The 25,715-nt window shown below is 46.5% G+C and overlaps 1 protein-coding gene across 1 annotated transcript; it reads right to left on the reverse strand.

The window, feature by feature from the left end:
- Positions 1-408: 408 nt before the first annotated feature.
- On the reverse strand, positions 409-23,933 carry arhgap40 (Rho GTPase activating protein 40). Its single transcript, XM_078419373.1, has 15 exons — positions 23,889-23,933; positions 20,750-20,940; positions 20,025-20,245; positions 19,280-19,373; positions 17,185-17,348; positions 14,603-14,768; positions 14,402-14,493; positions 12,824-12,901; positions 12,547-12,706; positions 11,322-11,404; positions 9,766-9,972; positions 8,381-8,506; positions 7,183-7,346; positions 4,735-4,793; positions 409-3,176 (listed from the first exon to the last, which is right to left on the reverse strand). Exons 2-15 carry the CDS (start codon positions 20,916-20,918, stop codon positions 3,070-3,072), a joined length of 1,890 nt encoding a protein of 629 aa, XP_078275499.1. The 5' UTR covers positions 20,919-20,940; positions 23,889-23,933; the 3' UTR covers positions 409-3,069.
- Positions 23,934-25,715: the final 1,782 nt, after the last annotated feature.

Here is a 25,715-nt window from a genome sequence, read left to right on the forward strand (position 1 = left end):
CCCAGAGTTGCCAACTGTCCCGTATTAGCCGGGACATCCTGTATTTTGGGCTAAATTGGTTTGTCCCGTACAGGACCGCCCTTGTGCTGTATTCGGCCCGGGGGCCGCTGTTGGCCTGGACAGTGTAGCAACCCACCTCCTGGCCCGGGCGGCCGCCATTGGTGGAGCGGGCCGCTGGCTGGGTGAGGTCACGTGAGGCGCGTGACAATCGGGGAAGTTTCCATTTTGGGTTCGATGCTTTTTTTCTCTCGTGATGTAGTGGCTCAAAATTCAACTCAAACTTACTCACATGATCAGAAATATTAAATTTTCCAACAAACAGCTTAATAGAACATATTTTTTTATTTTTTTGCATCAAAAGTTTGTATTTAAGATTGTTAACCTGAGGAAATGTTATTGGTACAGATGGAAATGGAGTTGTCACAAAATCTCATTGTAACATTCATGTAAGTAATAGCATTAAATATTATAATGAACCACTTCCTTTACAATACAATTGTCAGTTATTTTAGCAAATTAACTACTTTTAATGTATATAAAACATTTAAAATGTGCAGAATATCAAAGACCAACACTCTCATCTTGCTGCTACCATCGGGGAGAAGGTACAGGAGCCTGAAAACCCTGACCTCCAGGTTCAAGGCCAGCTTCTTCCCAGCAACCATCAGGCTCTTGAACACACAACACTAACCTCAGCGAGTGTGGTCCACCATGGACTGTGTTTGGTTGCAATACAGACTTCAGTTTACACTATTATGGGCTTGGTACCTAGCATTACTGATAATTTATTGTATTATTATATATTTATCTTTGTGTTATTGTATTATTGGGTCTGTTAAGTTGCAGTAAGTAAGAATCTCATTGTTCAATTGTTGGTATATATGACGATTATATACACCGGACTCTTGACTATTGGTGACCATGAACCACAGTTGGTGCAGCTTTCTGCTCAGCCCGCCAGCAGATGCTATTACTTCCACTAACCCTTCTCTCCACCCATACCTCTGGAATGTGGGAGGAGGCCAGAGCCCCTGGAGAATACCCATGTGGTAACAGGCAGAGCGTACAAACTCCATACAGACGGCACCCGTGGTCAGGATCAAGCCCTGTTCTTTGGTGCTGTGAGGCAGCTGCCTTCCCTCCAATGCCACCTGCGGCAACTTTAGACCACGACAAGAGTGCAGATACAGCCTCACATTCAACAGCAGCACGGTGGTGCAGCGGGTAGAGCTGCTGCCTCACAGCGCCAGCTACCCGGGTTCCATCCTGACTACGGGTGCTGTCTGTATGGAGTTTGTATGTTCTCCCTGAGATCTTCGGTTTCCTCCCACACTCCAAAGACGTACGGGTTTGTAGGTTAATTGGCTTGGTGTAAATGTAAAATTGTCCCTCATGTGTGTAGGATAGTGTTAGTGTGCTGGTCGGTACAGACTCGGTGGGCCGAAGGGCCTGTTTCTGCGCTGTATCTCTAAACTAAACAATGGATCAACTTTCAAGGTTTCTACTCATCCTATACTGAACACCAAAGCACAAGAAGTAATCTCCAATAGTGGTTATATTATATCTGTACTTGTTTTAAGAATAAGCCAAATGTTTAAAAACACTATATATTTTTTTCACAGTATCTGACACTAACATTTACCAGCCGTTGCCAATTGCTTCGAACAAGGGGGCAGTTTGTTGGTTGCTGTGTCTGGGGTTACATTTACTGGGGAAATGACAGAGTTTCTCTTCTGAAGAATATCAGTGAACCAGGTGGGATTTCATAACGACTAATGTTAGTTGTTGCAAAATACCTTAGAAACTAGAAACTAAAATCTCTTGGAAACTAAGAGATTAGTTTATTTGACCAATTATCTATCCCAGATTTATACGATTTTGTGAGTTTAGAATCCCAGCATGAAGTTCACAGTGTTGTCTGTTTTCCAGCACCCTGGTTATAGGATAAACTCAGTGACAGAAATTCCTGGAATCTGTGGCCATCTCTTTAAATCAAACGTGTTAATTCCAACATTAATAAGCCGGCAAAGTTCCAACATTTCTCATATTGTTTGTTAATTAATTCTTGCGAACATTAGCATCAAAAATATGATAAAGATTATATCTTTAATCCTTTTCTTAAAATAACCACCACCTCAGCAGACTCAAATAACAGATTTTAAATAGTTATTTAAACAGAACATCAAAAATTCCGGTAGTAAGCATATGTAGAAAATACAAATGTAAACGTAACAACATTTTCAGCAGGAAAGTTTCATCCAACTACAAGTAGGCTAAGTGCTTCAGCAAAACATCCAGTCACAGGTTTCAAATAAAATTGTACAGCATAAAACCTGCAACTTTATCAGTGTTTCATCATACTTTAGTCAAGACTTCGTTGTCCGTACCAAGCCCACAAGTGTGAGACGATTCAGGCTGGTTGTCCCAGACTACAGAGACAGTAGCTTTGCAGACACTGATATGTGCAATTACAAATGGCCTTGTCACCAATGTGTGGAGGCTCAGAGTCTTGCTCACTCCCCCCTCTGCATTAAACAGCGATGGGCAGGACAGTTTGGCACAAGCCAAGCATTTTCTCTTCGATTTTCTTCACCTTCGTCTTTTCTCCAAACATGTTCCCAAAGTTTTGCGAAATAAATTTTAAAAACTAAATTCCAAGAAAATATATATATTTCTTCACGAGGGAAACTTATTTTTCTCGTCCAGAATGTTAAATGTTCCTGGTGATATTTGGCAGCTCTAAACCAACTCCACGCAATAAAAAGCCATGATTAAATATGTCACATATAAAATTCAAGTTCTCACCTTCACATGCCGAGGTCTACAAATAAAACAGCTGATCTATTTTACCTTGAATCAGTGGTAAATACCCTTTGCTCAATGAAAGTGCTGTACGTACTCTGCGAGATTAATTGCTCCTTGGATTGCCTTAAGAGACACATCTTGCAGCCGTTCCTACCATCACCTTACTCTGGTCACAAACTGTTAACTACAATCCAAAGTACAGATGTTATTTACTTATTTAGCCACCAAGTTCAGTGGATGTCGATGGTGAAGGTTTAGAGGAAGTTAGCTTTTGTTTGACAATGCAAGGCATTGTTTAATGATCCACTCTGCCTGAGGGTTAACCTTGTACAGGTCCCACATGCGGGTGTCCGGATCAAGGCAGCGTTCACCTGGCAAAAGAAAGCAAAGTGAAATAATTTTAAATGCTTGAAAAGCCACAAGTTACTTTTAAGTGTAACGTAGAAATGATAAGAGTGGCACGGTGGCGCAGCGGTAGAGTTGCTGCCTTATAGCGCCACGGACCCAGGTTTGATCCTGACTGCGGGTGCAGTCCGTGCAGAGTTTGTACGTTCTCCCCATGATCTCGTGGGCTTTCTCCGGGTGCTCCGGTTTCCATCTACACACCAAAGACATGCTGGTTTGTAGGGTCATTGGTCGGGAAAGTTGTAAAACTGTCTCTAGTGTGTGGGATAGTGCTGGTCAGCACAGACTCAGTGGGCCGAAGGGCCTGTTTTGCTCTGTATCTCTAAGTCCAAGTCTAAAGATAAATGTAATGGTACGGTGCAATTTTACATTGAACTCAAGGAACATGGAAGATTTCAGTTGAACTTGGTGTGTTAATGTGGATTTCTAGTAGTGTTAGATGTTAGTGATCAATGAAACACATCTCACACGTGAGCACCGAATACTGATACTCAGCAACGGATAAAACAGGACGGATTCTCACAGAATTGATCCCAACTGATAAAGTTCACATCAACTTAAATGGAAGAATAAACCAAGGAAAAAGTGTAATTCAAACGTTACCTGAATCAAACTTACATAAATCATAATTAGATTCATCTAGAAAATTACTTGGAAAATTGCACATCTAAGTTTTAAATATATCATTTTTAGATTTTTTTTTAGATTTAGAGATACAGCGCGGAAACAGGCCCTTCGGCCCACCGGGTCTGTGCCGCCCAGCGATCCCCGCACATTAACACTATCCTACACAGCCAATTAACCTACATACCTGTACGTCTTTGGAGTGTGGGAGGAAACCGAAGTTCTTGGAGAAAACCCACGCGGGTCACGGGGAGAACGTACAAACTCCGTACAGACGGCGCCCGTAGTCAGGATCGAACCTGAGTCTAACTTCAGTTTAAACCAGCATCTGCAGTTCCTTCCTACACTTATGCACTGAGTACTGTGTCGGTGTACATATCTTTCTATAATGAAAGCACTATTATTTCTGCATTGTATCCAGATTGTTGTTTTCTTGTATAAGCATATTTGTTTGTTTTATTTTAACTTGTATATTAGTCAAAATATGACCAATACTTGAAGCTGGGAACTTGCATATGGAATGCTGTGTCATGTGCTTGATACTTCTAGTTCTCACTATGCTGCACCTTTTATTACTGTGTGGTGTAAGAGGTTGTGGGCACCTGTTCAATCTCCTCTGTGTGTTAGTGCCCTCAGCAGATGGTGGAGGGAGGACTTCATGGAACTCAGAAGAGGCCAGGATCTGACTTTGCAATCATTTAAAAATTGTAAACGGAATCACCTTCTACACAAAATCTGTTAACCTACAGCATCCAATTTATAGCCCCCCATGTTTTTTCTGACAAGCGACCATTTATAAATAGATTCAATTTTGTCCATCAAGATTTCAAAAATCACGGCAACTTTATTAAATTTGACCCCAAATGTCAGAAACACATTAATATCTGGTGCATCACCTACCGATATTACCTCCCACTTCATACAAGTAGAACTCTGAGCACTCTGTGGAGTCGTTACTTCTGAAAGAGGAAGAAAATAACATAATGTTCAATGATGTTGGATTTCATAAAGTCATAAGTGATAGGAGCAGAATCAGTCCATTCAGCCCATCCAGTCTACTCTGCGATTCACTCATGGTTGGTCTATCTCTCCCTTCTAACCCCATTCTCCTGCCTTCTCCCCATAAACTCTGACACCCGCACTAATCCAATGATGGATTTCTTCTGCCTGAACAAGGATTCCTGAGCTGGGATGGATCGTGTCCAAGATTTCATTCTGCATGATATCCATGCTGAAGCTGCATCACTGGAACTGGCAACCTGGGATGAGAGTTGGATAGGTGCAGGACCAACACTTTGTACCACACGTCACCCAGCGACCACTTCAATGGGGCAGATTCTCACAGAATTGATCCTCACCAATAAAGTTCACACGAAGGGAAGAATAAACCAAGAAAACAAAAATGTGATTCAAAAGTTACTCGAATAAAACTTACCTCATTCATAATTAAATTAATCTTGAAAATTACTCGGAAAAATGGACATCCAAGTTTTAAAAATACCATGTTAAATAAAATGAATATAAAGGAGCCCACATCAGGGCAGAGTGTGCAGATACCGTTAGGTGGGATCACTAGAGACAGCACTATTCAAAGGAACTGAGTCCGCAGCAGATAAGGGCATGCCTTGTGCATTTACCATGCAGAATATTTTAAATATACAATCACTTGTATGAATTATTGCTGGGTATTTATCGGCAAGATATGGTTCTGTGTCAGTGTAAATATCTTTCTCTTATGAAAGAACTTGCTGCTAAACCCCAGCAGCATCACATCCAAAGCAAAAGTGCATCATGGGAGATCCGATGGCGTATTGAGTAGTAACCTCAACTCTTTGACAACCGCCACACGATGACTCTTGGACCTGATACATTCAGAATGGATCCTCTGTGTAGTTCAGATAGAAACAAAAAGCTGGAGTAACTCAGCGGGTCAGGCAGCATCTCTGGAGAGAAGGAATGGGTGACGTTTCGGGTCGAGACCCTTCTTCAGACTGGTTAGGGATAAGGGAAACGAGAGATATAGACGATGATGTAGAGATAAAGAACAATGAATGAAAGATATGCAAAAACGTAACGATGATAAAGGGAACAGGCCGTTGTTGGCTGTTTGTGGGGAGAAAACGAGAAGCTGGTATTAGTTGTTTTTTGGTGAAAGGTTAGTTTATTGTCATCTGTACAGTGAAAAGCTTTTGTTGCGTGCTAACCAGACAGTGGAAAGACAATACATGATTACAATCCAGCCATTCACAGTGTACAGATGCAGGATAAGCAAATAACGTTTAGTGCAATTTCATGCAATCAAATTGTTCTCCAAAATAACTCTGCTGCGCTGGTTGTGTCAGGAATTGGGAGCACATTGAAGTTAAACTCCTGCTTCAGGAACTGTTTGATGTCATAGAGCATTGGAGATGAATTGGATGCCTTTCTGTTCTCAGGCTATGAAACAATGACCACTTTACTTGTCGAGATGTGGAATGATGTAACGGCAGCTTTCTCGGTGACGGGTGTATGAGGGCATTGGGCGCTGGCACCTCTACAATGTTAGAGCTAGATCTTCACATGTTCATACCATTGAGTGTGGCCACAGGTAGCTGCACATCATATTGCCCTTGCATAGCTTCCAACCCAACTGTATGAACATTGAATTCTCCAATTTTAGGTAACTAAATGGCAAACAGCCCACCACTCCCCCCCCCCCCCATTCCCATTAATCCTCTCTCCTCCCTGTGTCCCACCTGGATGACACCCTTTTACCCTTTCCCCTCCGCCCCTTTCCTTCCTCTGGCTTCACACTTCATGTCCCTTTTCTCTTGATGTCAGTACCTTTTGTTTTTTCGTCTCTGGCATTTGTCCAACCACCTACTATCAAAACCTTCCCTCAGCTGTATCCACCTATCACTGCCCAGTTTTGTCTCGCCCCCCACCTCTCTCCCAGTTTTCTCTCCACCCCAACCCCTCTCGAATCAGTCTGAGGAAGGGGCCCGACCTGAAACGTCACCTATCCGTGTTCTCCAGAGATGCCGCCTAACCCCCTGAGTTACTCCAGCACTCTGTGTCTTTTTTTGTAAACCAGCATCTGCAATTCCTTGCATCTACTAACTATGATCATCTGTGTAGTGTCTTTGGTTATATTACAGAGTTCGGATTTGCACTATTATGGTCACCTAGTATTATGGATGTTAATGGTTAATATTGATTACTATCTATTTATCTGTGTGTTATTGAGTTTATGGGCCTATGAAGCTACAGCAAGTAAGAATTTAATTGTTCCATAGCCAGTCCACATAGCAATTAAACAGTTATGACTCTGGACATTAATTTTCGTGCCGTGATAGGAAGGTCAGTTACCGTTTTGTAAGTTCGGTGTTTGCAGCAGTCCAGTTACTGCACTCCAATTTCTTCCGAAACTGCTCCACAAGATCCCGAGTTGTGATATCGGGATCCAACTGGATATCCAAATTTCCCTTCAGTAGATGTGGGGCTTGGATTTTAATTGTCCTGTTACACTGGTGCTAGAGTTGGAAACAATAATATTCCATTTAGTCCCACTGTTTGAGAATCTGCAGGGAATGGGGGGGTTTGTGTTTGACACCTGACTGTGCCTGCACCCTGCCCCAAGATGCCAATGCCCACTCCAACCGTCCCACACCCTGCCCCAAGATGCCCGCTCCAACCATCCCGCACCCTGCCCCAAGATGCCCGCTCCAACCGTCCCACACCCTGCCCCAAGATGCCTGCTCCAACCGCCCCACACCCTGCCCCAAGATGCCCGCTCCAACCATCCCGCACCCTGCCCCAAGATGCCCGCTCCAACCGCCCCACACCCTGCCCCAAGATGCCCGCTCCAACCATCCCACACCCTGCCCCAAGATGCCTGCTCCAACCGCCCCACACCCTGCCCCAAGATGCCCATGCCCGCTCCAACTGTCTGGGCACCATGGACCCAACTAAAGTGGAGAGCTGACTGCCACAGCCACTGGGCAGCACAGCTCTTTAATCAGAGGGTGGTGAATCTGTGGAATTCTTTGTCACAGACGGCTGTGGAGGCCAAGTCAATGGATATTTCTAAGACAGAGATAGATAGATTATTGATTAGTACGGATGTCAGGGGTTATGGGGAGAATGGGGTTAGGAGGGAGAGATAGATCAGCCATGCTTGAAAGGTGGAATAGACTTGATGGACCAAATGGCCTAATTCTGTTCCTATCACTTCAGACTTTATGACCTTCTGACAGTGGTGGAACTGCTGACTCACTGCGCCAGAAACCCGGGTTCGATCCTGACTACGGGTGCTGTCTGTACGGAGTTTGTACGTTCTCCCCGTGACCTGCGTGGGTTTTCTCCGGGTGCTCTGGTTTCCTACCACACTCCAAAGACGTACAGGTTAATTGTAGGTTCATTGGTTTCTGTAAATTGCAAGTTGTCCCTAGTGTGTAGGATAGTGCTAGTGTACGGGGATCGCTGGTCGGTGCGGGCCTGGTGGGCCAAAGGGCCTGTTTCCACCCTGTATCTCTAAAGGCTGAAGACTCAAACTGTACATACGCACCTCTGAAAGTTGCCTGCCATGCTTGTCGGTGTGAATCTTCCTCAGCAGGTTCTTTATACGTTTATCATGCTTCTTACCGCTGTGTTCATTCAGCTTTCTCACCTGCGCTACAAGGAAGCATGGAACCTAACGGACATGATAATTGGGAGAACAGAGTCAGAAAGCTGTACAGCATGGAAACAGGCCATTCGGCCCACCTTGTCCATGCTAGCCGTGGGCATACTGGGCTAGTCCCATTTACCTGCATTAGGCCCACATCACTAAAGCCCATCCATATAACTGTCCATAAATGTGTTTTAAACGTCAACATTGTAATCCGCTTCTACAGCTTGCTCTGGCAGCCCATTCCTGACATGGACTACCCTCTGAGTGGAAAAGATGCCTCTTAAATCTCTCTCCTCGCACCTGAAAGCTATGCCCTCTAGTTTTCCAACCTCTACCCTCTAGTTTTCCGATCTTCGATGCTGGGAAACAGACTGTGAGTGTTCACTTTATTCTCATGATCTTGTACACCTCAATAAGGTCGCCTTCAGCCTCCCACACTCCAAAGAACAAAGTCCCAGGCAATCCAACCGCTCCCTGTAACTCAAGATGTCTGTGTCTCTCTCCCATGTTCCATTTACACTCTAAACAAACATGGGCAATCTCTCAAATTTGGCCCAATCACAAATGCAATCGCTATGTATTTAATTTCCAAAATAATCTGATTCTAAAACAATAAAATAAACTTGTATTTATCTGGAGCTGTATTTATCAGTCACGTTTCAGTTGGAATATTTGCACCTATTCATCTGCACTTGACTCACGGCCCCCAGTGAACTCACGGCCCCCAGGTGGAATATTTGCACCTATTCATCTGCACTTGACTCACGGCCCCCAGTGCTTTATCTGACCACCAGCTTCAGGGACAGCTCTCCACTCCCACGATATAGATACATGCACAAGTTTCCCTTCAATCCGGGAAGTGTCCAGGTCACTGGACTACGGGGCTGAATGTTATTCAAGTTAGAAATAAACGTACAAAGTGCTGGAGTAACTCAGCGGGTGAAGCAGCATCCTTGGATAATTCTGAAGAAAATTCCTGACCCTATCCATGTTCTCCTAAAGTGCTGCTTGACCCATTGAGTTACTCCAGCACTTTGTGTGTTGTTTGGTAAGCAGTTCCTCGAGTCTCTATTATCAGAGTTAGGTGTGGCACACCTAATTGAGTGTGCGTGTGAAGTGTTGCAGGAACACTTGTCTTAGTGGCACGCTGCAGTATGGGGAGCCTTTGTAACCAGACTTGGAAACAGTCCAGATAAACAAGCAATTAACACTTCTCCTGGAACAAAACAAGCTGTAAATGAAATGGTTAGTGGGTTTTCTATCCAACAAACTGAGCGTACGGTCCACAGCAGGTCCTGGTAGTGGATGAGCATGCGGACAACATTTGCTGCTTGCTCCGCTTGCTGTTTCTCATTCCCCTCTGGCAGTTTGTGAGCGATTCCTTTGTGCATGAAGAGGTTGGGGGCGATGATGGTGGAAACGTTCCACAGGTTCATCTTGTTTTCCTGTTCCTTCTCAATCACTTTGCGAAGGAACTCCAGCAGCAACTAGAAAAGGAGGAAGGGATGGACATTTATGGAACAGTCGCTGGTTGGGTCGACGATACGATACGATAAGATAGAACTTTATTTATCCCAGGAGGGAACCACTGCTAATAAACTCCACACAAAGGCACGGTGGAGGAACGACACTGTTATTGTACGAGTCATCTGCTGAAACGCCAGGGGATCTGTATCAGCCCACTCATCTTCTGCAGATAAACAGCATCTACTCTTTATTAACCCGCTATCTGCAGAGGTCATTTCTCCCAATTCCCATTCTCAGGATGAACAACTAAGTACTTTTAAAGTTTAAATAATACAGGAAACTCTACAACACTCTTCAGACATGCCCCAGGCACTGCCTTTCACAACATATAACACTAATATAGCCATTTCCCCATACCCTGTATCTCATGATTTCATACACCTGTTCTTGTAAAAGTTCACAGATCATTACTCTGGGGTTAAAACAAATACTTGCAGATGGGGCGGCATTTAATAAACGGTTGCCTTTGTACGTTTGCGTGGTGAACTATGTGTTTATCTGCTGGTGTTTTGCAACTTTATATATCACCTTACTAATGAGCAAGATTGAAGGTGTACCATTTTAAACCATGTCATTGACAGGGATCAATATTCATTGAAAATTCACAATTGCCCCTCTACTCCCCAAGTTACTGCAATGAGCCTCTGCCAACTCATCTCCACTCCCTACTCTGAAAAAGGGTCTCAACCTGAAACGTCACCTATCCATGTTCTCCACAGATGCTGCCTGACCCGCTGAGTTACTCCAGCACTCTGTGAAACGTCACCTATCCATGTTCTCCACAGATGCTGCCTGACCCGCTGAGTTACTCCAGCACTCGGTGAAACGTCACCTATCCATGTTCTCCACAGATGCTGCCTGACCCGCTGAGTTACTCCAGCACTTTCTATCTACTCCCTAATCTACTGTGCTCCTTTCCCTCAATTTACAGAATGCAGAACAGTGTAGCACAAAATTCAAAAAGGTTACTGGAATTAGTCAGAGGATGGTGAATCTGTGGAATTCTTTGCCACAGACAGCTCAGGGGATATGTAGCCAAGAAATCTGATGTAGGTGTCAGTCCACATCGGCGTGACCATCTTCCTGTTCAGGACCCTACATTTGCCTCATGACACCATCATTTTATGTAATTCCATTCCTTGTGTCCGTTACAATGTTGATAAAGTCATTTTCTTTCGAAGGTGACAAGTATAGTTTTATTAATTTACTTCATAACTGACCAAGTTGTACACAATACTGTATTATCGACAGCAGGCGACCAAGGTCATGGTTTGGGTATGGAATCCTTTACTTCCATAATAAATCCTACCTTTAACGTGGCTCGATATACATCTGGCAGAATGACCACCAGGAGGTTCAGTGCGTGTATCATCTGTACCCGATCAGTGAAATCTGTGGAAAAGAAAAAGGCATTGACAGATCTATCAATCATATTACCGAAACAAGGAATGAGATATCAACTTTTTTTCGATGTGGTGTTCCTTTATTTAATGGAAGCACGTGTATAGACAATTGTTCCACACAGTCCAGGGCCACGAAGGGCCGAATGGCCTACTCCTGCACCTATTGTCTATTGTCCAGACCCGTTTAGCCCAGCATGTCCATCTCAGCAACTTGGTAGAGCATCCGTTCATTCTCATTCATTCCCTCTCTACTTAAAGTCCTGCATTTTTATGTCGCCTGTTGGAAGTGACACCTGTGCCTGCATTTGATTTGGTTCAGCCCAGGTGAGGTCTACTGCTGGTGAAGTGGGAGCAAAGGAGGAGAGAGCTGGGAGCCCAGCAGAGACGTTGTGTCAAGGACCAGAACATTGAATGATGGCTAATGTTGGGGGAAGCTGGGACACTCCACGCCAGAGAGCCTTCTGTCATTCGTGGGGAAACTATTGGAGAAAATTCTTGTACACCGCAATAAAGGTGGTGCCAGGTTTAGAACAGCTGCCACACAGCGCCCGAGACCCAGGATCGATCCTGACTATGGGTGCTGTCTGTCCGGAGTTTGTACGTTCCCCCTGTGACCTGCGTGGGTTTTCTCCAGTAGCTCCGATTTCCTCCCACAATCCAAAGACGCACAGGTGTGAGGGTTGAAGATAGACACAAAATGCTGGAGTAACTCAGCAGGACAGGCAGCATCTCTGGAGAGAAGGAATGGGTGACGTATCGGGTCGAGACCCTTCTTCAGGTCTGCACGTTAATTGGCTTGGTACATATATGTAAATATTGTCCCTGGTGTGGGATAGTGTTAATGTGAGGGGTCGCTGGTCGGCCTGTAGCTCTGTATCTTTAAACAAAACTAAAGGTCACCCTCAGCCTCCTATGCCCCAAAGATAAAGGTCCCAGCATATGCAACCTCCCTACAGCTCAAGCCCGCAAGCCCAGGTAACATCAGGTAACAAGCCCAGGTAACATCAGGTAACAAGCCCAGGTAACATCAGGTAACAAGCCCAGGTAACATCCTTTAACGAATGAGTCTTGAATTCTACGATTTGCCTCACATGGATGGTCTTTACAGAAATAAAATGAGAAAGGACATACTCCTGACGGTTGCAAAGGCAGCCACATACTCTGTCGTTAACAAGGGACAAGGCATCTCACGGATAAACATCTTCAACAAGCCCGCTCCGTCATTTTGCTGAACTTTCTTCCAGTCAAAATTATTTTGGTAAAAATTTGATTCAAGTTCTTGTTGCAAGTTCTGTGGGCAAAGCAGAACTAGATCAATACTTGTGCAAAGCAACAGCTGAATGGTACTCATGGAAACATGACTTATGAGTTGGTAATTCAGACCGTTTCCCCTGTTCAACAACAGTACCTTTATTCTTGCAAGAGAGCCTGAAATGCGAAGAATTCCTTCAGTTTCCAAACCGTTATCTTCCAAACAACACAGCAGCTGTGGGGAAAGTGGAATTAGCTTTGTATTGTTAAAGACCGTACGCATGCATTACCCACTCGTTGCAAAAAAGGGAATTAACCCAACCACATGTTAACATGCTGTTAGTTTTCCAGATGTTTAAAATTCAGGCAAATACTTCAAACTTTTCTAAGTTAGAACTTCATGGCAAAATGTGTAGGAAGGAACTGCAGACGCTGGTTTACACCGAAGATAGACACAAAATGCTGGAGTAACTCAGCGGGACAGGCAGCATCTCTGGAGAGAAGGAATGGGTGACGTTTTGGGTCGAGACCCTTCTTCAGACTCTGAGGAGTCTCAACGCGAAACGTCACCCATTCCTTCTCTGCAGAGATGCTGCCTGACCCACTGAGTTACTCCAGCACTCTGTGAAACGTCACCTATCCATGTTCTCCACAGATGCTGCCTGACCCACTGAGTTACTCCAGCACTCTGTGAAACGTCACCTATCCATGTTCTCCACAGATGCTGCCTGACCCACTGAGTTACTCCAGCACTCTGTGAAACGTCACCTATCCATGTTCTCCACAGATGCTGCCTGACCCACTGAGTTACTCCGGCATTCTGTGAAATGTCACCTATCCATGTTCTCCACAGATGCTGCCTGACCCACTGAGTTACTCCAGCACTCTGTGTCTACTTCATGGCATAATTTAGTTTAGTTTAGTTTAGAGACACAGCATGGAAACAGGCCCTTCGGCCCACTGAGTCCGCACTGACCAGCGATCCATACTATCCTACATACCAGGGACAATTACAATTATACTAAGCCAATTGACCTACAATCCTGTACGTCTTTGGAGTGTGGGAGGAAACCGGAGCGCCACCATGCAGGTCACGGGGAGGAAACCGGAGCGCCACCATGCAGGTCACGGGGAGAAAGTACAAACTCCGTACAGACAGCACCCGTGGTCAGGATGAAACCTGGTTTGAGGCAGCAACTCTACCGCTGCGCCACCGTGCCATTCTTTATCGTGGGACAGCATAGAAACATAGAAAATTGGTGCAGGAGTAGCCTATTTGGCCATTCAACCCAACACTGCCATTCACTATGATCATGGCTGATCATTCACAATCTGTACCCCATTCCTGCTTTCCCCCCATATCCCTCAATTCCATTAGCCCTAAGAGCTAAATCTAACTCTCTCTTGAAAACATCCAGTGAATTGGCCTCCACTGCCATCTGTGGCAGTGAATTCCACAGATTCACAACTCTCTGGGTGAAAAAGCTTTTCCTCATCTTAGTTCTAAATGGCTGACCCCTTATTCTTAAACTGTGGCCCCTGGTTCTGGACTCCCCCAACATCGGGGACATTTTTCCTGCATCTAGCCTGTCCAATCCTCTATGAATTTTATATGTTTCAAGTCAGTTTCTTGTCCGCCGGATACACAAGGCCCTTCACTTGGAACTTTAGAATTCCATCAAAAGATAAAGTGGTTATTTATTTTTGAAATACACAATCTGACAGTGGGACCCACCTGTTTAAGAAAGAGAGGAACCTTGGTACTGGGGGCAATTTTCTGATCGTTCTCAATCAACTGGGCGAGGGGGACACCAAAGAGTTTATTTTCTGTCGGAAACATAAGCTGCATTAGTGCTGTGGTCGAGTTAGACCCTCTGATGATAACTCAGCCAGACAATACGATGAATGTTCATCTCCATTTTCACCTGTGACCTACCCTGTACTTTCACCTTTGTGGTTTTCTGCCGCTTCACCTCAATGTCCAGGACATCGAAGAGGGCAGTCAGCTCGATCAGCGCCAAGGTGCGGACTTTCTTCATGTCCAGCTCCGACAGGTCCACCATTCTGGTCGTTCCCAGTTTGTTCCTGTGTATTCTGTATTGCTATTAAAAGCAGCATCACAGTGTACATTAGCAGAGGCAGCGCAATGAAAGAGAATTCACATCGGGTCTGTCAATATAGTGTCACACAGCATCGAAACAGGCCCTTCCCACGTCGGCCAACATGCATCATCTACACGAATCCACCTGCCCGCGTTTGGCCCATATACCTCCAAAGCTAAACTGGTGACAGGAGACCAGCGATGAAGAACAGTGCTCAGTGGGGTCATAAGGTCATAAGGAATACGAGCAGAATCAGGCAATTCGGCCCATCAAGTCCACTCCACCATTCAATCATGGCTGATCTATCTCTCCCTCCTAACCCCATTCTCCTGCCTTCTCCCTACAACCCCTGACACCTGTACTGATCAAGAATCTATCTATCTCTGCCTTAAAAATATCCACTGACTTGGACTCCTGTGGCAACGAATTCCACAGATTCACTACCCTCCGACTAAAGAAGTTTCTCCTCATCTCCTTCCTAAAAAAACATTCTTTAATTCTGAGGCTGTGACCTCTAGTCCTGGACTCTGCCACTAGTGGAAACATCCTCTCCACATCCACTCTATCCAAACCGCTCACTATTCTGTATATTTCAATTAGATCCCCCCTCATTCTTCTAAACTCAAGCTGGTGCACAAACTACTTTCAATCTGAGGAAGGGTCTCGACCCGAAACGTCACCTATCCATGTTCTCCACAGATGCTGCCTGACCCGCTGAGTTACTCCAGCACTCTGTGAAACGTCACCTATCCATGTTCTCCACAGATGCTGCCTGACCCACTGAGTTACTCCAGCACTCTGTGAAACGTCACCTATCCATGTTCTCCACAGATGCTGCCTGACCCACTGAGTTACTCCAGCACTCTGTGAAACGTCACCTATCCATGTTCTCCACAGATGCTGCCTGACCCACTGAGTTACTCCAGCACTCTGTGAAACGTCACCTATCCATGTTCTCCACAGATGCTGCCTGACCCACTGAGTTACTCCAGCATTATGTGTCTGCTGCGGGTATTTCACCTCGGCCTTTCACCTTATCCTTTGGAAAGAATGCTTTTCAACAAGTTCCTTACAGATGGATGAGGAAATAATAGCTGCGTGGCAATGTCCAAATTCATTAAATTCAATAACAGCTTCTTCCCAACAACCATCAGGCTCTTGAACACTGCACAACACCAACCTCAGCAACTGTGATCTATGGATGAGATAGATATAAAAAGCTGAAGTAACTCAGCGTGTGCTTGGACTGGTGCACTGAAGACTGCACTTTGCACTATTATGTTTAGCTCGTATTATGGCCACCAATCTATCGTATTATTGATCAACACATACTTCTCTATGTGCTTTTGCCTTAATAGGTGTCCATGACCCCGTGTTCACGATTGTCAACATTTAGACCTGGTGAAATACGACTCAGAAATGGGAAACCAGAAGTGTGACCAGGATTCAACGAGGATACAATCATTTGCTCGCATTAATCCCTTCTTTAGGCATTAAACAATGTTCAGCCTCACAGTACAGCAGTGATAACATCAAACGTGTAGGAAGGAACTGCAGGTGCTGGTTTAAACCCAAGCTAGATACCACCAGGTGGCGCCGTCAGCGATGGCAGCGTCTCCTACGGTCTGTCTGTCGTTTCGTCTTTGTTGTTATTTTGAGTGTGTTTTAAAAGTATGTGTTAATGTTCTCTGGTTTGTTTTATGTGGGGGTGGGGGGGGGGGGGGGGAGGGGGAAACTTTTTCTCAATCTCTTACTTGCGGGAGCTTGATCGGCCCGACGCGGAGGGCCCGACTGCTGGCTACAGGAGCCAAGATCATCCGGTCAACGGAAGGCTCGAGGCCCCCGACCGCAGGAGGACAAAGAAGGAAGAGATTGAACTTTTGTTTCGCCTTCCAGCACAGTAAGGAATTTGGAGGAGTCACTGTGGTGGATGTTAAAATGTATCTTGTGTGTCTTGTTGCTTTTTATTGGTATGACTGCATGGCAAATCAAATTCCTGGTAGGTTGCAAAACATGCTTGGCTAATAAAGTATGATTATAAATATGAGTAAAAGCTGGATTAACTCAACGGGACAGGCAGCATCTCTGGAGAGAAGGAATGGGTGACGTTTCAGGTCGAGACCCTTCTTCAGACTGGTGAGGGAAGAGGGAAATGGGAGATATAGATGATGATGTCAAGCGAGAAAGCAATGAATGATCTCGTTGTACCCCTGTACAATGACAATAAAGATGTATTGTATTGTATTGTATTGTATTGTATTGTATTGTATTGTATTGTATTGTATTGAAAGATGTGCAAAAAAGTGCCGACGATGAAGGAAACAGGCCTTTGGTAGTTGTTTTTTGGGTGAAAACGAGAAGGTCTAAGTTTAGCCTGATTTCTGAAGGGAAATGGCAAATTACAAAGAATACCTACCGGCAAAACCCCATCGTCATTTTGCTTTTGTGACATTTTCTGTCGCCAGAGGCCGTCTCGTAAGAGTTGTGCTTGTTCAGAATAAGAAACATGAAATAGCACAATTTCTTCTTTGGAAAGGTTGCATTGAGTTGGTGATGGAATCTCATGTTCATCAGAGCACGCTGCAGACAGAAACAAGCACTCATTCCATGTCAAAAACAACCGTTTTTTGCATTGTAACATTGGAAGAAAAGACGGGTGAGCAGCAGAACAAGGTCTGGTGTGCTTTCTCAATCACCCTTACTTGTTTTGGAGAAGGGGATTAACGTATGAATGTGAGAACAGGTAAGTAGCCACTCCTGTTCCAATCATGGCTTATCCAACTGCAAACTCAATGCCACGTTCTAGTCTAACTACAGTAACCACTCCCACCAAACTCGTTCCCATCCAGCTACAGATAATTCAGAAGATCATCCTGGGTCAGTAACACTATCGCTTATCCATGTTCTCCACAGATGCTGCCTGACCCGCTGAGTTACTCCAGCACTCTGTGAAACGTCACCTATCCATGTTCTCCAGACATGCTGCCTGACCCGCTGAGTTACTCCAGCACTCTGTGAAACGTCACCTATCCATGTTCTCCAGACATGCTGCCTGACCCGCTGAGTTACTCCAGCACATTGTGTTTATCTTTGGTGTAAACCAGCATCTACAGTCCTTTGTTTCAACACTCTATGTGGCTCAGTGTAGTGATAGCCCTTTGCCTGACTCCAACGGTCACTTCTATTGAAGACAGTGGCACTCTTTGAGAGACAGAGAGCTGTACTGCGCTGCTACCACCAGGGTCGTCACCACTTTCACCTGAGGTTGAATCTGCTCAGTGGCAATACAGTGACAGAAGGTGGGTGAAAGGACATGCACCAAGATCAACAGAAACGGCCAAGCATAACCTGAGGAATCTTCACTGGCTGGCCAAAGTGGGACAAATCGTCAGAAAATGTAAACTACACGACAGTCCTGCTGTCTCCCTCCACCCACCCTTCAGGTCAGTGGTTTATCAGTGGACTTAAACGTATAAGATTATTAAGGGGTTGGACATGTTAGAGGCAGGAAACATGTTCCCAATGTTGGGGGAGTCCAGAACCAGGGGCCACAGTTTAAGAATAAGGGGTAGGCCATTTAGAACTGAGATGAGGAAAAACTTTTTCAGTCAGAGAGTTGTGAATCTGTGGAATTCTCTGCCTCAGAAGGCAGTGGAGGCCAATTCTCTGAATGCATTCAAGAGAGAGCTAGATAGAGCTCTTAATGATAGCGGAGTCAGGGGGTATGGGGAGAAGGCAGGAACGGGGTACTGATTGAGAATGATCAGCCATGAACACATTGAATGGCGGTGCGTACAGGCTCGAAGGGCCGAATGGCCTCCTCCTGCACCTATTGTGTAAATGTGCGGGCACACATGATAGATAAACAAGTGTGTCGTGGACCCTCAGACTATCTGTCATCAGACTTTACTGGCTTTATCTTGCACTAAACGCCATTCACGTTGTCCTGCATCTGTACACTGTGGACAGCTCGATTGTAATCGTGTGTTGTCTTTCCGCTGACTGGATAGCACGCAACAACAAAGCTTTTCACTGTACCTCACTCAGTACACGTGACAATAAACTAAACTCCAACTCACGCGGCAAAGAAAACAAACCCCTGACATTTCGAGCTGCTTACAAACCCCTGACATTAACTGTTTAGAGCTGCTTCTACACCATTTATTGAGGGGGTTTTTTTGTATCAAAATAAATTTATTCTAGTACATTCTAAAATAATACTTACAAAACAAAACCGTGGTGACACACCCATCACCATAGTACAAAATCACCAAATTATCTAAGACACTAAATTTTCAAATAACTAACACAATCCTTGCTGAGGAAGAATTCCCCCCTCCCCCCCCCCCCCTCCCCCCCCAGCGGTCCCGGAAATCCCCCAGGGTTCTCGTGGACAGCGTGTGGTCCCTCTCTAACCCCACCTGGGCACGGACGTGACCGCGGCCTGTACACAGTCACGGATAAAGCACCGCTTCCCGGTCACCTGCGGACTGAACGAAAGGCAGACGTACCTTCCCCTTTACCTTCCCCTGGGACAAGACGCCGTTTCTGTTGCAATGAGTCATTAATGGAGCCGTGCTGGTCGTGTTGTTCCGTCTCCCGGCTCTGAAATAGACAATCCCAGACACAATGTGTAGGAAGGAACTGCACCGAGGACAGGCACATAATGATGGGGGTAACTCAGCGGGTCAGGATGGGAGTAATGGGTCAGTGGGTCAGGCACAGAGTGATGGGGTAACTCAGCGGGTCAGGCGGCATCTGTGGAGAACATGGATAGGTGACGTTTCACAGAGTGCTGGAGTAACTCAGCGGGTCAGGCAGCATCTGTGGAGAACATGGATAGGTGACGTTTCACAGAGTGCTGGAGTAACTCAGCGGGTCAGGCAGCATCTGTGGAGAACATGGATAGGTGACGTTTCACAGAGTGCTGGAGTAACTCAGCGGGACTGGCAGCATCTCTGGAGAACTGGAGAATCTGATTCCAGAAAGACACCGAGTTTGTGAAATAAATAAGAAGTACAAAAGCATTTTGTGTGTTAGCCCTGGTCGGTTCTGTCAGTAAAGCACGGACAGAAGCTGTGGCTGGGGAGATACTGGGAAACATTCTGAGGGAGAGGATGAAAGACCCTTTGGCCCAGGCAGGCATATAGGGTTGAGAGTGAACGACAGATCAGCCATGATAGAATGGCGGAGTACACTTGATGGGCCGAATGACCTTATTCTGCACCTGGAACTTGTGAACTTGTTTCCACTTACCGAAAACCTTGGCCCAGCAAAGATGTCCCTGACGTCTCGTACCGGCTGTTTGTTCTTGACTCGCAAGGACAAGGTGTAGCTGTCCAGTCTGCGCTGCACTGCGGCCGACTGCGTGCGGGTCAAGGTGGACAGCAGGTCCAGGCTGTCATCATCCTGGCTGTTGTCATTGATGAGAGTGGACAAGCCCATGTCATGAAGCCAATCTGCCTCCACATCTCCATCTACATAGGAGCAACAAGAGTGAGTAACATTCAGCTGTGAAACAGATCACGATTCACCGCACAGTACGGTTACTCCCATCCAGAGGCCCAGCTACTGTGGGACAGGTACTTCCCAGCTGTTCTCAGGCAACTGAACCATCCGACCACAACCAGAGAGCAGTGCTGGACTACTATCTACCTCATTGGAGACCCTCGGACTATCCTTGATCGGAATTTACTGTACTTTACCTTGCACTAAACGTTATTCCCTTTATCCTGTATCTGTACACTGTAAATAGTTCGATTGTAATCATGTGTTGTCTTTCCGCTGACTGGTTAGCACGCAACAAAACTCAGCGGGTCAGCCAGCATCTGTGGAGAACACAGATAGGTGACGTTTCACAGAGTGCTGGAGTAACTCAGCGGGTCAGGCAGCATCTGTGGAGATCGTGGATAGGTGGTGTTTCGGGTAGGAACCCATCTTCAGACTCTCTACCACAGGTCGGCTCCATCGTTACAACGTACCATCGGGGGTTCTGACGTCGCTGCCCTCGTCAGCCTCACTCGCACGGCTCTCCTTGATGTGCTTCACCTCCGACCAGAAGTCATCCAGTGACTGGTTGTCCAGGGAATCCTGAGAGCCAGAGGAGTGGGGGAGGGGCTCCTGGGACCTCTGCCCCTGAAGCCTGCTCATGATGGACGGGCTCAGGTCCCTCCTGCAGTGCAGAGAAGCAGAAAGAAGTGACTCAGACAGAAGCATTGAATGGAATGCAATACGTTACTGCCACGCGTGACAAGCCACAGTGAAACACTTCGCTTTCATACCCAAGGTATGCAAATAGACGCCCATGAAGGGCACTGGTAGCCCATGACAGATGATGGGGGAATATTCGATGTCCAGGCCTCTCTGTTCACAGCACTTTTCTCAGGAAGTTAAAAAATCAAACCAGAAGTTGTTGTGGTAACTAAAAGTTTCCAAATAAAAGTTCATAGGTTTCAGGAGCAGAATTAGACCATTCGGCCCATCAAGCCTGCTCCACCATTCAATCATGGCTGGTCTATTGCTCCCTTCAAACCACATTCTCCTCCCCATGACCCCTGCCTCCACTTGAATTTCTACATTGGTTTTGTCTTTCTACACTATTAGTGTGTGTGTGTGTGTGTGTGTGTGTGTGTCTGTGCGTGTGTGTCTGTGCGTGTGTGTGTGTGTGTGTGTCCGTGTGTGTGCTTCTGTGTGTGTGTGTGTGTGTGTGTGTGTGTCCGTGTGTATGTGTGTGTATGTGTGTGCTTCTCTGTGTGTCTGTGTGTGTGTCAGTGTGTGTGTGTGTGTGTGTGTGTGTGTGTGTGTGTGTGTGTGTGTGTGTGTGTGTTTTGTGTGTGTCCGTGTGTGTGTGTGTGTGCTTCTGTGTGTGTGTGTGTGTGTGTGTGTGTGTGTGTCCGTGTGTATGTGTGTATGTGTGTGCTTCTCTGTGTGTCTGTGTGTGTGACAGTGTGTGTGTGTGTGTGTGTGTGTGTGTTTTGTGTGTGTGCTTCTGTGTGTGTGTGTGTGTGTGTGTGCTTCTGTGTCCGTGTCCGTGTGTGCGTGTGTGCGTGTGTGTGTGTGTGTGTGTGTGTGTGTGTGTGTGTCCGTGTGTGCGTGTGTGTGGCTTTGCATTTCACTCCTCCTATTCTCTGTGTCTCTGACAGGCTTTGTCTCCTGTTCACGTCCAGCAGTGGAACGTGTGTGGAGCTGCTAGTCCACTAGAGGGTGATGATATACAGCAGGATGCAGGAAACAAAATAGTTGCGATACCAGGAATCTGAAACAAAAACCCAGCAGCAACCCGGAGACAGAAGAGCAGGGAGATGATTTCATCGCAGGCAAAGGCAAGTTGTTTCCAGTTCACAGAGCAATGCCTGATCTCCCAACACACCCCCCCCTTCTCCCCCTCCCCCAGGGGAATAGATGTATTCAGGGATCAGACGACTATACGGGCGGCACGGTGGTGCAGCGGTAGAGTTGCTGCCTTACAGCGCTTGCAGCGCCAGAGACCCGGGTTCCATCCCGACTACGGGTGCTGTCTGTGCGGAGTTCGCACGTTCTCCCCGTGACCACGTGGGTTTTTTCCGGGATCTTCGGTTTCCTCCCACACTCCAAAGACAGGCGGGTTTGTAGGTTAATTGGCTTGGTGTAAATGTAAATTGTCCCTAGTGTGTGTATGTGTGTGCAGGATAGTGTTAATGCGCGGGGATCGCTGGTCAGCATGGACTCAGTGGGCCGAAGGGCCTGTTTCCACTCTGTATCTCTAAAACTAAAAACTAAACTAAAATCTTTTCACCGTATACCACCAAGAAGTTCTTTTAAACGTTATACCTGAAGCTGATGTTACTTGATGTAATTGGCAGTGTGGGACTGTGGTCTGATTACCCTCCCTCCTCCCCCCGCCTGCTTAGTGTTAAACTGTTCTGTGGGTTTAAATTACATTATTTTCATATCATAAATTATCAAACAGATATTTCCTAGTTTCTCCATCCTTCTCTCACTCACCCTTTATCAGATGGGATCATAAAAAATCTCTGGCAAAAAGATAACCCACTTCTTTCCAGTTGTAGGTATTAGCCTGACCTGCCTGGACATTTGTTCTTTCCAGACATTTTGGTCTACAATCCCCATGGATCCATAACAAAGATTAAACAAAACATGAGGGCAAAGCAAAAGCAACCAATAGGGAAGTGAAAGTAAGGTTCATTCAGATAATAGATGCTGATGCTTGTCTGCACTAAAAATAGACACAAAGCGCTGGAGTGACTCAGTGGGTCAGGCAGCATCTGTGGAGAACATGGATAGGTGACGTTTCCAGTCCCACTCTGAAACGTCACCTATCCATGTCCTCCAGAGATGCTGCCTGACCCGCTGAGTTACTCCAGCACTCTGTGAAACGTCACCTATCCATGTCCTCCAGAGATGCTGCCTGACCCGCTGAGTTACTCCAGCACTGTGTCTGTCTAAGGTTCATTAATGTTACATGTTCCAATCGGCTGGAATCCAGAGAGGAACTTAGAGCTGAGAGGGTAGGCACAAAAAGCTGGAGTAACTCAGCGGGACAGGCAGCATCTCTGGAGAGAAGGAATGGGTGACGTTTCGGGTCGAGACCCTTCTTCAGACTGGTTAGGGATAAGGGAAAGGAGAGAGATAAACATTGCACAAAAAGTAAGGAAATTTGTGTTTGGTAGATTATTTCTTTGTTGTAACAATGCTTCTTGGCAATAAATCTTATACCGTTGGAAAGCCTGTTTATTTCCCTTTTAAATGGTGCCACATTTGTAAGGAACATGCATTTGTGGGATGAGCAGCAGAGCTGAGTATATGGGTTGCGCCCATGAAAAATTTGCCAAATCTTCTCTGCCAATGCCAAACAGCTTATTCTGCTGTTGCTATTGACTCTTGTTTTGAGCTTCTGGTACCCCCAGGTGCTGACAATCAGGTGCCTGATCTGGATAGGGCCCGTGCGATAGGGCAACTTCAAGCTGGTGTTCCGCAAAACCAAGTTGCGGCATTATTTGGAGTGAGCCCTAGTACCATCTCCAAAGTGAAGGCCAAGTTCCATATAACGGGGGATGTCAGAGACAGGCCGCGAAGTGGGCGTCCCAAGAAGACGACACCCGAAGAAGACCGTTTCCTCACCCTGTCAGCACTTAGGAACCGTAGGCTGTCTTCTACAGATTTGCAGTCAAGGTTTGCAGGACGATATGGCCGACGGCTCTCTTCCCAGACAATTCGGAACAGACTGCACGCAGCCGATCTCCGGTCTCATAGGGCTGCCAGGAGGCCTGCCATGACTGCCCTTCACCGTCAGGCCCGTTTGCGCTGGTGTCGGCAACACGTGCACTGGAACCTGAACATGTGGAGGAACGTTATGTTCAGCGATGAGTCCAGATTCTGCCTACGGCAGTTGGATCATAGGGTCAAAGTGTGGAGAAGACGCGGAGAACGCTATGCTGATTGCTGCACCGATAGAGTAACATCTTTTGGTGGAGGCAGTGTGATGGTGTGGGGCGGCATCTCCCTCACTGGAAAAACGAGGCTTGTCATCATTGGAGGCAATCTCAATGCAGAGAGATATCGAGATGAGATTCTGCAACCAGTGGCAATCCCATATCTCCACAGTCTGGGACCGAACTCTATCCTCCAAGATGACAATGCTCGCCCCCACAGAGCAGGGTTTCTCAGAGACTACCTCCAGAATTTCGGAGTGGAGAGGATGGAATGGCCTGCCAGCAGTCCTGACCTCAACCCCATTGAACACTTGTGGGATCAGCTTGGGCGTGCTGTTCGTGCCAGAGTGACCAACACAACCACGTTGGCTGACTTGCGACAAATGCTGGTTGAAGAATGGGATGCCATCCCACAACAGTGTGTGACCAGGCTGGTGACCAGCATGAGGAGGAGGTGCCAGGCTGTTGTGGCTGTGTTTGGTTCTTCCACACGCTACTGAGGCTCCTGTTTATTAAATGAATAAATTGTTAAATTGCCAATATGTCTTGTTTCTTCAGACTTCAATCATCCAATCCACCAAACAACACCGAACAAGAGTCAACGGCAGAATAAGCTGTTTTGCATTGGCAGAGAAGATTTGGATGATTTTTCATGGGCGCAACCCATATACTCAGCTCTGCTGCTCATCCCACAAATGCATGTTCCTTACAAATGTGGCACCATTTAAAAGGGAAATAAACAGGCTTTCCAACGGTATAAGATTTATTGCCAAGAAGCATTGTTACAACTAAGAAATAATCTACCAAACACAAATTCCCTTACTTTTTGTGCTATGTTTAGATGGTGATGTAGAGAGATGGAGAACAATGAATGAAAGATATGCAAAACAGTAACGATGGTATAGGAGATTAGAGGTGAGGGGTTTGAAGGTTAGGGATGGGCCAAGCTCTCCTTCTGTTGTATAAACATTGATTATTCTGTTTAGTTCAGTTTAGAGATGCAGCACAGAAACAGGCCATTCGGCCCACCGAGTCCATGCCGACCAGCGATCCCCCGTACACTACCACTACCCCACACAGCAGGGACAATGTACAATTTTTACATTGGGGCTGGGTGCTGGGGCTGGGGGCTGGGTGCTGGGGCTGGGTGCTGGGCTGGGGGTGGGGGCTGGGTGCTGGGGCTGGGGGCTGTGGCTGGGTGCTGGGGCTGGGTGCTGGGCTGGGGGTGGTGCTGGGGGCTGGGTGCTGGGGCTGGGGGCTGGGGCTGGGTGCTGGGCTGGGGGCTGGGCTGTGCTGGGTGCTGGGGCTGGGGGCTGGGTGCTGGGGCTGGGGCTGGGGCTGGGGGCTGGGAGCTGGGGCTGGGGGCTGGGGCTGGGGCTGGGGCCTGGGGCTGGGACCTGGGGCTGGGGGCTGGGGCTGGGGGCCGGGGGCTGGGGGCTGGGGCTGGGCGTACACTCAACACCAAGCACCAGATCCAGAATACGCTGAAGAAAAATGCAATGACTTAACCAGAGGG

Source organism: Rhinoraja longicauda, chromosome 22, assembly GCF_053455715.1.
Source record: "Rhinoraja longicauda isolate Sanriku21f chromosome 22, sRhiLon1.1, whole genome shotgun sequence".
In the NCBI taxonomy this organism is placed as follows: Eukaryota; Metazoa; Chordata; class Chondrichthyes; order Rajiformes; family Arhynchobatidae; genus Rhinoraja; species Rhinoraja longicauda.